The sequence below is a fragment of the Hyla sarda genome, chromosome 1, assembly GCF_029499605.1.
Source record: "Hyla sarda isolate aHylSar1 chromosome 1, aHylSar1.hap1, whole genome shotgun sequence".
NCBI lineage: Eukaryota > Metazoa > Chordata > Amphibia > Anura > Hylidae > Hyla > Hyla sarda.
Genome location: NC_079189.1, coordinates 245,814,997 through 245,828,151, shown reverse-complemented (window position 1 = coordinate 245,828,151; position 13,155 = coordinate 245,814,997). Strand labels below are relative to the sequence as shown.

At 41.6% G+C, this 13,155-nt stretch overlaps 1 protein-coding gene across 4 annotated transcripts in view; it reads left to right on the top strand.

Moving 5' to 3' along the window:
• LOC130304895 (leukemia inhibitory factor receptor-like) overlaps positions 1–13,155 on the top strand; it is a 137,330-nt gene that overhangs the window by 84,141 nt on the left and 40,034 nt on the right. For all 4 annotated transcript variants that reach the window (XR_008854637.1, XM_056551963.1, XM_056551962.1 and 1 more), the window contains exons 7-8: positions 4,659–4,741; positions 5,519–5,720. Coding sequence is in view for 3 of the 4 variants with exons in the window: in XM_056551963.1 (XP_056407938.1) it covers positions 4,659–4,741; positions 5,519–5,720 (285 nt within the window). In the remaining variant the exon portion in view is untranslated. The remainder of the gene's footprint in view (positions 1–4,658; positions 4,742–5,518; positions 5,721–13,155) is intronic.

Sequence of the window (13,155 nt, the reverse complement as noted above, 5' to 3'; positions counted from 1 at the left end):
CTTTGGTGATTCATTATTGATGTATTGATATGCGGTATGTCTTTTTTCATTTTATACAATATTAGCATCGATCACTTGCATATGGAGATAGACCATCCTCTCTAGCATTCACACCCCTACTTTTAATTTAAAGTACACCCTGTTCCAAATTATTATGTAAATTATATTTTTCTCATTTACCTAAATAATTGATGTAAATAACAGACAGCATAATTCTCATCTTATCAACTATTAAGAGTACAATTCAGATTTTATTGTACAAACCTCCTAATGATAACACTGTTTGTTTTAAACATTAAAAACTTGTATTTACTGAAATCAAAAGCTATTTCAATCAAACTTTTAACAACATTTTAACTTTTTAAACATTTTAACAGGTCACGTTACATTTTAAAATAGGACCCCTTATTTGATAGCAGTTTTACAAGTCTTGCATCCATTGAACTTGTGAGTTTTTGGTCAGTTTCTGCTTGAATTTGTTTGCAAGATGACAGAATAGCCCCCCAGAGCTGCTGTTTGGATGTAAACTGCCTCCCACCCTCATACATCTTTTGCTTGAGGATGCTCCAAAGGTTCTCAATAGGATTGAGGTCAGGGGAGGATGAAGGTCACACCATGACTTTCTCTCCTTTTAACCCCATAGCAGCCATTGATGCAAAGGTATTCTTTACAGCATGAGATGGTGCATTGTCATGCATGAAGATTATTTTATTACGGAAAGCATAGTTCTTCATTCTGTAACAGGGAAGAAAGTGGTCAGTCAGAAACTCCACATACTTTGCAGAGGTCATCTTTAAACCTTCAGGGACCCTAAAGGGGATGACCAGCTCTCTTCCCACCGCCTTGCTGACATTGCAGCCTTGTTGGAACAGGGTGGCCGTCCACCAACCATCCACTACTCCATCTATCTGGACCCACCAGGGTTGCACTGCACTCATCAGTGAACAGGACTGTTTGAAAATTAGTCTTCAAGTATTTTTCTGCCCAAGACAGCCATTTCTGCTTGTGAGCATTGGTTAGTGGTGGCCGAATAGAAGGTTTATGCACAGTTGCCAGACTCTGGAGGGCTCTAGACCTTGATGACCGTGGGACTCCAGAAGCACCAACAGCTTCAAAAATTTGTTTGCTGCTATGTAATGATATTTTAGCAGCTGCTCTCTTGATCCGATGCAGGGATCTGGCAGAAATCTTCCTTAATGTGCGTTTTTTCTGGATTACGGTTTATAAACTGTTTGTTAATTCACAATATTCTGCCCTGTTTGTTAGTTTATATTCTGTCTGGTATATCTGGTTGTCTGACCCTTTGGCTCCGCTCTCTCACTCTTCTCCTGGCTTTGCGAATTGGCTTATCTGTAACCTCTTGGTATCAACTCGGACTGTGGACAGCAACTTATTTTGTGTATGTTTAGTTAGTTTTCTGTTAGTCTGAGTGATTCCATTCTGTGTCCCGACCTCCATCTGCATTATAGTTTATTATTTTGACTGGACTGCCCTCACTTATTGTAAGTAGGGACCGTCACCGTGGTTACAGACCCGCTACCTAGGGCGGGTACGTAAGTAGGCAGGGATTGGGGGAGTGGCCGAGAATAGTGTGCACTCTTTCCCTGCGCAGACGTGACATAAATATTTAATCTTTGTGACACTTAAATAGAATTTGCTAAATCATTTGGAACAGGGTGTAATTATTCACCTCTTCACTGTCTGTTATATAAACCCAGACAGTTCACACATGCAATTCCTAATCATGGTTCCAACCAACCCCCTGCTCTTGTGGACTACTCCTGGTTCTGTTTCCTGGCTATGCCTGACTGTGTTGCTGCCTGAACTGCTTTTAGTCTCAATTGCTCTCCTGATGATGACTCTGTGGTTTTGTTCTGTGCTGTGACCCCAATCCATACAACAAATAACCTAGAAAGGTTAATAATACCTACTAAATTGTGTCACTAATTGAAATAAAATGTAGCTTTTTTTAAAATGCTATAATATGCTAATAGGTGGAAAACTCCGGTGGAAAACTTTTTTTTTTTTTTTTAAATCAACCAGTGACAGAAAGTTAAACAGATTTGTAAATTACTTCCATTCAAAAATCTTAATCCTTCCAGTACTTATTAGCTGCTTTACCAAGACTCACATTTTAAACCCTCTTAAGGACATTCATATGTCTGAATCACTATAAAGTCTGATTATTAACAATACAATCATAATATATTGGTGTTGGTGTTGTAAAATAATTATACCCATATCACCTACTATTCAGTGAAGTTAGTCCTGCTCAGTATATACAGATAAAGGAGACTGTTTTTAAAGGGGTACTCCTGTGGAAAACTTTAACTTTCTGGCACCAGTTGATTTAAAAAAAAAAAAAAAACTGATTTGTAAATTACTTCTATTACTGAATACTACAGAGGAAATTATTTTCTTTTTAGAACACAGAGCTCTCTGCTGAATCACGAGCACAGTGCTCTCTGATGACATCACTGTCCATTATAAGAACTGTCCAGAGTAGGAGAAAATCCCCATAGCAAACATATGCTGCTCTGGACAGTTCCTAAAATGGACAGAGATGTCAGCAGAGAGCACTGTGCTCGTAATGTCAGCAGAGAGCTCTGTGTTCTAAAAAGAAAATAATTTCCTCTGTAGCATTCAGGAATAGAAGTGATTTACAAATCTGTTTAACTTTCTGGCACCAGTTGATTTAAAAAAAAAAAAAGGTTTCCACAGGAGTACCCCTTTAAAAACAGTCTCCTTTATCTGTATACACTGAACAGGACTAACTTCACTGAATAGTAGGTGATATGGGTATAATTATTATCCGACAGCCAACACCAATATATTATGTGGTATTGTGTGTTAATAATCAGACTTTATAGTGAATGTCCTTAAGAGGGTTTAAAATGTGAGTCTTGGTACTTAGAGATCAAGACACAGAGTTCCTGGCTGTGCATCTGGTATCTACTCCCTATGATTCCAACCCCTGGTCCAATCTTGGTGTCCATATTCCTGGTCAGCACACTACATTTCTATTCTAGGTCTATAGTTCTGTTCCCACGCTCTATGTCTGGTTTTGTTTTTGTCCTTTTGCTGCATCTGCTGCATCTAAGGATTAATTTAGCAAAAACCACATGTCCTTGCAGGTTTAAGGGCCAGTTCCCACTGAGAATTTCTGCCCAGAATATCCACTTTCCAGAAAATTCCGAGTGGAATCCGCCTTTCAACAGCCTCTCAATGCTGAAATTCTGTTGATGCAAAATTCTCTGTAGAATTTCCGCCAACAAAGTGTGTAAGTACCGTAAGGGTATGTTCCACAGAAATTCAGTTCAGCAAAGCTTGCTGAACGGAAGTGCATAATTCTTCTGGAATTTCTGTGTTTTCAGAACACAGAATTCTGTTGAAATTCAAGCCCCATTGACTTCAAGGGTATTCTGCTGCAAAATTAAGACTGGTCTTATATTTTTCCGCCACGGAAATTCGTCTGTCTGCATGGGACTGCAGAATCCCATTGAAATCAATAAGTAGGAAATTACGACGGAATTTACCATATTTTTCGCCGTATAAGACGCACTTTTTCTTCCCCAAAACTGGGGGGGAAAAGTTAGTGCATCTTATAAAGCGAATAGACACCTATCGCGGCCCATCAACGGCCGGGACCCGCGGCTAATACGTGACATCACCGATCGCGGTGATGCCCTATATTAACCCTTCAGACGCGGTGATCAAAGCTGACCGCAGCGTCTGAAGCGAACATAACACTAACCCGGCTGTTCAGTCGGGCTGTTCGGGACTGCCACGGTGAAATCGCGGCGTCCAGAACAGCTTACAGGACACCGGGAGGGACCTTACCTGCCTCCTCGGTGTCTGCTCCATGCTGGGATCCTCTGCATGGCCGGTGCTCTCCTTCGTCGTCATCACGTCGTCGTGCATGCCGTCACACCATCCAATAGGAGCAGCGTGCATAGCGGCGACTGAGAGCGAGGATACCGGGCAGCAGAGACGTTCCGGAGCGACGGGGACACCCCGGGGACGAGGCGACAGCGATGGAGGGTGACATCCAGGGCAGCGGTGACGGGTCCGGAGCGGCGGGGACACGTGAGTGCTACCTCCAATGTGGCAAAACTACAACTCCCAGCATGCCCGGACATTGTATTTGGTTCAGAATCTTTATCTTCTAGATTTTTATCCTATAAAATTAGGTGCGTCTTATATGCCGGAGCGTCTTATATGATGAAAAATACAGTACTGCAGAGTTCTTCAACGGAATTTCACACATTAGATTTTGCCATATAAATGTAGCCGTAGGGTACATTTCAGGATCCCTTATTCTCTACATCCCAGTCTCGACAATGCCAAACCAGTTAAAATGTTATTGTTTGCTTCATGAATGTATCTTCTGTTACTGATAAAGTAAATATCAGCACTTTCTCCCCACATCCTTTCCAACACAGTAAACTCCACTTGGTTCACAATTTGAAGATCAGATTCCTTAGAAGGGTTACAGTAAATGATCTACAATATACTGTACATACTATAGCACTTACTCTGTACTGGACAAATTAATTATATACATTTATAATGATGGCTGGGATAATGGATCACAGTCTATAAGCCCATTTCTGTTAGATGCTTTACATGTATGAATATTGTTTTTCTATTTTATGCAGAAATTGGACCTGTTCAAATAGAAAACATAACTACTGGAAAGTTAAACTTTGCTGGAATTAGGACTGTCTCCTTATGTTGGAAAGTAAGAATTTGAATCATTAAAATTTGTCTGTATAATATAAAAGTACATCTGCTATGTTAAAATCAGTCAGTAGTTGTCAGATTGAAGGGGAATTCCGGTTTAGGAAAATGTATTCCCTATCCATCCAAAGGATAAGAGTTTTGGATTTCAGGGGGTCTGACTGCTGCAACCCCCTGTAAAACCTCCTGCATGGCACTCGGCTCTCCTTGTGCATAGAGTGGGGGTCGGCATGCACCCTCCATGGATCTCTATGGGAGGGCCAAAGTGCTGTACTCGTGTATCTGATGCCGCCGTAAATTTTATGGTAAAATGAGTGATGTCATTACAAAGTAAAATTGGTCACAGAGAAAACGAGCCCTCACATGGATCTGTGGATGGAAAAAAAAAAAGATTTATGGCTCTATGAAGCGAGGAGGAAAGAATGAAAATGCAAAAATAAAATTTGCTGTGTCATTAAGGCAATAAGCAGAAATTACACCATAATTAAACCAGATAAGGGAAAATGTATTAATCACTTTCCACTAGGTTTCTGGCAGAAAGGAAGTTACATTTGGTGCATTCAGCCCATTAATCCCTGTGATTAGGGTGGGAAATGATAAATTTCCCCTAATGTATATGGTGTGTCGCTAAGATTTTTTTATGCTGGTTTGGCTATATCTTGTTGTAAACATGTATACAAAAGCATATCATGTCTGGAACTGAATAGAAGAGATGGTGTAAATATATGGAAAAACTCTTTGAGCGATTGTTTTAATGCCTTCTTTTTTCAATTTTCAGCCTAGTCCTGAAGGAGGTAACATGCATTACCAAGTAAATGTCACATTTCTCCCTTGCTCTGGTGTAACCACAAGTCATTCAATAAATCACTACTGTTTTCATGCAAACATATCTGGAGCGGCTTATAATGTCACTATTACAGCTTCCAATGAAGCTCAAACTGCATCTCCTTGGTCTACAGTCATCAAAGAAGACTGGGCAGGTATGTAAAGTGGAAATCTCGCAGATCAGTAAGGCTTCCTTCACACTGCCATTGCGCCCCATAGGGAACGGCCGTTAAACGCTGTTATTTTTTTTTGATGGACATCATTTTGGCGGGGCGCAAAGGGGAACAGCAGGTCCCGATGGACTCCATTATAGTCAATAGCATCCATTGGGTGCCTCTGTTTTTCAGCAGAAGTAGCAGGATAAAAAGATGGTGCAAGCAGTATTTTTTCTCCCGCTATGCTCCCTGGCGGCCCCGACAGCCGTCAACGGTAGTGTGAAAGAGGCCTAAGAAGACAAAGTTGTTATCTGAATCATCACAGAATCTCAGGAATTGCTTCTGGAGCATCTGACTAGTAATATTTCTGAAATTTACGTTTCAAACTTCTGATACAGTTAGATAGATGTTTAGGAAAAGAGACACATTGGCCCAGATTAATCAAACTGTGTTAGAGAAAAAAATTGAGGGATATTCCCACAGCAACCAATCACAGCTTGATTTGTTGTTGTGGGAAAATCTCTTCATTTTTTCTCTCATACAGTTTGATAAACCGGGGCCATTGTACCTTTCATATATATGTCCGTGTTTCCCTAATGTAGAAAAATGCTTTTCTTTTCTGATGCAAAGAGTCAAAGAGGCGTTCCCAAGACCCTGTAGTGCTTGAGTGACAGTCTGCTGGAAGCCGAACGCAAGTGTCTACTGAGTGGAGTATCACTATTAATACAGATAATGTATTTTTTTTTTTACAGATGTATAAACATTAAAGGGGTACTTCACTGGAAAAATATTTTTTTTTAAATCAACTGGTGCCAGAAAGTTAAGCAGATTTGTAAATTACTTACATTTAAAAATCTTAACCCGTCCAGTACTTATCAGCTGCTGTATGTTCCAAAGGAAGTTCTTTTCTTTTGAATTTCCTTTCTGTCTGACCACAGTGTTCTTTGCTGACACCTCTGTCCATTTTAGGAACTGTCCAGAGTAGGAGCAAATCCCCATAGCAAACCTTTCCTGTTCCAGACAGTTCCTAAAATGGACAGAGGTGTCAGCAGAGAGTACTGTGGTCAGACAGAAAAGAACTTCCTTTGTAGTATACAGCAGCTGATAAGTACTGGAAGGGTTAATATTTTTAAACAGAAGTAATTTACAAATCTGTTTAACTTTCTGGCACCGGTTGATTAACCCCTTAAGGACACATGACGTTCTCATACGTCTCCATTTCCGAGTCCTTAAGGACACATGACGTATGAGAACGTCATGTGTTTTACCGGCCCCCCGCAACCATCTGGAGCGGAGCCGGTCCCCGATGCCTGCTGAAATCGTTCAGCAGGCATCGGGGCATATCGCCCAGGGGGGTCATTATGACCCCCCATGTCGGCGATGGCCGCAGATCGCTGGACAATTCAGTCCAGCGATCTGCGGCGGATTCCGGGTCAATCGGGTCTCCAGTGACCCGGTGACCCGGAATTATTGGCTGATCGGGGCCGTCAGAGACGCCCCCGATCAGCCAGAGCCAGCAGGGGTGAGGTGGCACTGGTGCCACCTCACGATCGCCCTGATTCGTCGGCCGGATTACCGGCCGACCAATCGGGGCGCCTGCTGCGGGTGTCACTCCCGCAACCCGCTCCGCCCCTCTTCCGGAGGACGTGAGCGGGTGCGGGACGTGCACCCCGGGTGCTGGGGACCCCGATCCCCGGCGCCCCTGTTGGGATCGGGGCCCCAGGAGCAGCGGCGGCGGCGGAGACGACGAGGGACTGACCTGATGCGGCTGGAACGTTGGAGGTGAGTGACAGCCTCCTGCTGTTGCTTAGCAACAGCTCCCAGCATGCAAAAAGGGCATGCTGGGAGCTGTAGTTATGCAACAGCAGGAGGCAGACCACCACAACTCCCAGCATGCCCTTATGGGCATGCTGGGACTTGTAGTTTTGCAACAGCTGGAGGCACATTCTTTCTATGGAAAAGTGTACCTTCAGCTGTTGTGTAACTACAACTCCCAGCTTGCACAATCAGCTAAAGTGCATGCTGGGAGTTGTAGTGGTGCATCTGGTGGTTGCATAACTACAACTCCCAGCATGCCCGTTGGCTGTCGGTGACTGCTGAGATTTGTAGTTTTGCAACAGCTGAAGGCACACTGAGTTAAGTAGCAAACCAGTGTGTCTCCAGCTGTTGCATAACTACAATCCCCAGCCAAAGTAGTATGCCTCCAGCTGTTGCATAACTACAACACCCAGCATGCCCTTCCGCTGTCCGTACATGCTGGGGGTTGTAGCTTTTGCAACAGCTGAAGGCACACTGGTTGCAAAACACTGAGTTTGTTACCAAACTCGGTGTTTCACAACCAGTGTGCCTCCAGCTGTTGCAAAACTACAACTCCCAGCATGCACTGATAGACCGTACATGCTGGGAGTTGTAGTTTTGCAACAGCTGGATGTCCCCCCCCCCCCCCCCCCCAATGTGAATGTACAGGGTACACTCACATGGGCGGAGGATTACAGTAAGTATCCGGCTGCAAGTTTGAGGTGCGGCAAAATTTCTGCCGCAGCTCAAACTGCCAGCGAGAAACTACAGTGAACCCCCCGCCCGTGTGACTGTACCCTAAAAACACTACACTAACACACAATAAAATAAAAAGTAAAAAACACTACATATACACATACCCCTACACAGCCCCCCTCCCCAATATAAATGAAAAACGTCTGGTACGCCACTGTTTCCAAAACGGAGCCTCCAGCGGTTGCAAAACTACAACTCCCAGCATGCACTGATAGACCGTACATGCTGGGAGTTGTAGTTTTGTAACAGCTGGATGTCCCCCCCCCCCCCCCAATGTGAACGTACAGGGTACACTCACATGGGCGGAGGATTACAGTAAGTATCCGGCTGCAAGTTTGAGCTGCGTCAAATTTTCTGCCGTAGCTCAAACTGCCAGCGAGAAACTACTGTGAACCCCCCGCCCGTGTGACTGTACCCTAAAAACACTACACTACACTACCACAAAAAAAAATAAAAAGTAAAAAACACTACATATACACATACCCCTATACAACCCCCCTCCCCAATAAAAATGAAAAACGTCTGGTACGCCACTGTTTCCAAAACGGAGCCTCCAGCTGTTGCAAAACAACTACTCCCAGTATTGCCAGATAGCCGTTGACTGTCCAGGCATGCTGGGAGTTTTACAAAAGCTGGAGGCACCCTGTTTGGGAATCACTGGCGTAGAATACCCCTATGTCCACCCCTATGCAAGTCCCTAATTTAGGCCTCATATGCGCATGGCGCTCTCACTTTGGAGCCCTGTCGTATTTCAAGGCAACAGTTTAGGGCCACATATGGGGTATCGTCGTACTCGGGAGAAATTGGGCTTCAAATTTTGGGGGGTATTTTCTGCTATTACCCTTTTAAAAAATGTAAAATTTTTGGGAAAACAAGCATTTTAGGTAAAAAAAAAATATTTTTTTTACATATGCAAAAGTCGTGAAACACCTGTAGGGTATTAAGGTTCAAATTACCCCTTGTTACGTTCCCCGAGGGGTCTAGTTTCTAAAATGGTATGCCATGTGTTTTTTTTTGCTGTCCTGGCACCATAGGGGCTTCCTAAATGCGGCATGCCCCCAGAGCAAAATTCGCTTTCAAAAAGCCAAATGTGACTCCTTCTCTTCTGAGACATGTAGTGCGCCAGCAGAGCACTTTTCACACCCATATGGGGTGTTTTCTGAATCGGGAGAAATTGGGCTTCAAATTTTGGGGGGTATTTTCTGCTATTACCCTTTTTAAAATTGTAAAAATTTTGGGAAACCAAGCATTTTAGGTAAAAAATATATATATTTTTTTACATATGCAAAAGTCGTGAAACACCTGTAGGGTATTAAGGTTCACATTACCCCTTGTTACGTTCCCCGAGGGGTCTAGTTTCCAAAATGGTACGCCATGTGTTTTTTTTTTTGCTGTCCTGGCACCATAGGGGCTTCCTAAATGCGGCATGCCCCCAGAGCAAAATTTGCTTTCAAAAAGCCAAATGTTACTCCTTCTCTTCTGAGACCTGTAGTGCGCCAGCAGAGCACTTTTCACCCCCATATGGGGTGTTTTCTGAATCGGGAGAAATTGGGCTTCAAATTTTGGGGGGGTATTTTCCGCTATTACCCTTTTTAAAAATGTAAACATTTTGGGAAAACAAGCATTTTAGGTAAAAAAATTTTTTTTTTTTTACATATGCAAAAGTTGTGAAACACCTGTAGGGCATTAAGGTTCACGTTACCCCTTGTTACGTTCCCCGAGGGGTCTAGTTTCCAAAATGGTATGCCATTTGTTTTTTTTTTGCTGTTCTGGCACCATAGGGGCTTCCTAAATGCGGCATGCCCCCAGAGCAAAATTTGCTTTCAAAAAGCCAAATGTGACTCCTTCTCTTCTGAGACCTGTAGTGCGCCAGCAGAGAACTTTTCACCCCCATGCAAGGTGTTTTCTGTATCGGGAGAAATTGGGCTTCAAATTTTGGGGGGTATTTTCTGCTATTACCCTTTTTAAAAATGTAAAATTTTTGGGAAACCAAGCATTTTAGGTAAAAAAAATATATATTTTTTTTACATATGCAAAAGTCGTGAATCACCTGTAGGGTATTAAGGTTCACTTTACCCCTTGTTACGTTCCCTGAGGGGTCTAGTTTCCAAAATGGTATGCCATGTGTTTTTTTTTGCTGTCCTGGCACCATAGGGGCTTCCTAAATGCGGCATGCCCCCCAAAAACCATTTGTCGCTCCTTCCCTTCTGAGCCCTCTACTGCGCCCGCCGAACAATTAACATAGACATATGAGGTATGTGCTTACTCGAGAGAAATTGGGTTTCAAATACAAGTAAAAATTTTCTCCTTTTTATCCCTTGCAAATATTCAAAAATTGGGTCTACAAGAACATGCGAGTGTAAAAAATGAAGATTTTGAATTTTCTCCTTCACTTTGCTACTATTCCTGTGAAACACCTAAAGGGTTAATACACTTACTGAATGTTTTTTTGAATACTTTAGGGGGTGTAGTTTTTATAATGGGGTCATTTATGGGGTATTTCTAATATGAAGACCCTTCAAATCCACTTCAAAACTGAACTGGTCCCTGAAAAATAGTGAGTTTGAAAATTTTGTGAAAAATTTCAAAATTGCTGCTGAACTTTGAAGCCCTATGGTGTCTTCCAAAAGTAAAAACTCATAAATTTTATGATGCAAACATAAAGTAGACATATTGTATATGTGAACCCAAAAAAAATATATTTTGAATATCCATTTTCCTTACAAGCAGAGAGCTTCAAAGTTAGAAAAATGCAAAATTTTAATTTTTTCATCAAATTTTGGGATTTTTCACCAAGAAAGGATGCAAGTTACCATAAAATTTTACCACTAAGTTAAAGTAGAATATGTCACGAAAAAACAATCTCGGAATCAGAATGATAACTAAAACCAACCCAGAGTTATTAATGTTTAAAGTGACAGTGGTCAGAATTGCAAAAAACGCTCCGGTCCTTAAGGTATAAAATGGCTCGGTCCTTAAGGGGTTAAAAAAGAAATGCTTTCCAGGGGAGTACCCCATTAAGAGTTCAACACTCCTTCTCTATCTAAAGGTAGATCTCAATCGGCTATCTCCAGCAGCATCAAACACAATTTTATTATAGATTTTGAATTTATGCCATAAGTAAATATAATTGGTGCATAACTTAGATGTCTTAACTCTTTGAAGATGCAGAAATTGTTAATTTTTGGTCTTAATTTTTTTTTTCCTCCTCACCTTCTAATTATTACATTTTCTACCTACATATGAGGCTTTGTTTTTTTTTAATCATTAATTGTAATGACTTGAACCATTTCACCACAAAATCTATGGCAAAACCAAAAACTAAAAAATATTTGTGGGGTGCAATCGGAACCCCCTCCCACCACCACCACCACCACCATTATGTAAATTTTGGATGCTTCCGTTCCTATGCAGTGCACTTTTTTGTAAAAATTACACACTGGTCCAGATTTATCAAACTGTGTGAGAGAAAGAATATTGATATTCCCCCAACAACCAATCACAGCACAGCTTTCACTTTACCAAAGCTTGTTAGCTGTGATTGGCTGCTGTGGGAAAATCACTCCATCACTCTGGGCCACTATCTTTATTCTGTAGGTCCATACATCTGATTAAAATGATACCCAATTTATATGTGTTTCATTTTATTACTTTAAAAAAATATAACTTGGTGGTAATAGTTGGTAACATTGTTTTGATGGGATTTTTTTGATCGCTTTTTATAAATTTGTTATGGTATATGAAGTAATCAAAAATATTCCACAGGCAACCAGATCACCAACCCTGAGGTACCACAGAGTGATTTTTGGGACTTTTAGACACTGGGATCAACTTTGATTGCGGCGTGTAAAGGGTAAATGCCAGACATTGGCCCGATCGGTGAGGTCTGTCATTAGCCATGGGTCCCGACTGCTGACAGCAGCCAAGACCAACCCAGTTGGAAGCGCAGGGCGGTAGAGGGCACAGTGCATACATTTACACCCTGGGTCCTTAAGGTGTTAAGTGCATTTAAATTCTTTAGTATTGTAAATAGCCTTATTGACCAGCAAAGTATTTCCCTTCTGTGTTCCAACAGCCTAATCTTTTTTTTAGCTGTATGAGACCTTGTACATTGCAGGACAAGTTGTAGTGTTATAGGAAGTAAATAACTATATATTTTTAGATTTTTACATTTATGTAGTTTATTATGTTTTACTACTTTTGCACAAAACATTTTTTCCTTATAAAATAATAAATTTTTTGTGTTGCTGAATTATAAGTCCAAATGCATTTTTATTTTCCATTGGCATAGGTGTAGGCAGTTTTTTTGTGATACAACTTGTAGTTTTTATTGGTACCATTTAGAGAGACATACAACATTCTGGTTACTTTTAATGCCTATATTAGGAGGTGAGCAGAAAACAGCTAAACAGTGTTTACCATCAGGGCCAGCCTTAGGCTATGTTCACACGGCTGAATGGAATTCCACCAAAATCCTAGCCCCATTGACTTCAATAAGATTCCGCCACGGAATTCCACAAAATATAAGACTGGTCTGCCCAGTCTTTTCTTGGGGTGCAGGCATGTTTTCTTTTTGTTTGGTTTTATTACTACTTTGTGGCACAACCCTCTTCTGCATAAAAGAGCGTACGGCCACTGTTGTGTAGTACCACTGCAGGTGTTTTTTCAGGGTTAAAGCTTTTTTTCTATGGCACCTTTTGGTGTGTTTGGGGTGTTTCTGGTCTGTGGCACCAGCAAATGACCTGTGCTGTGGGGACAGACCGTATCCATTTTTGTCAGTAATGCCCACCACTGTTTAACAGTCTTTTTCCAAAGGTTTGGGGTTTTTTTTGCCAAAAGTTTAGTTTCTAACTATTGTAACTATTTTTTTTTACAAATATTT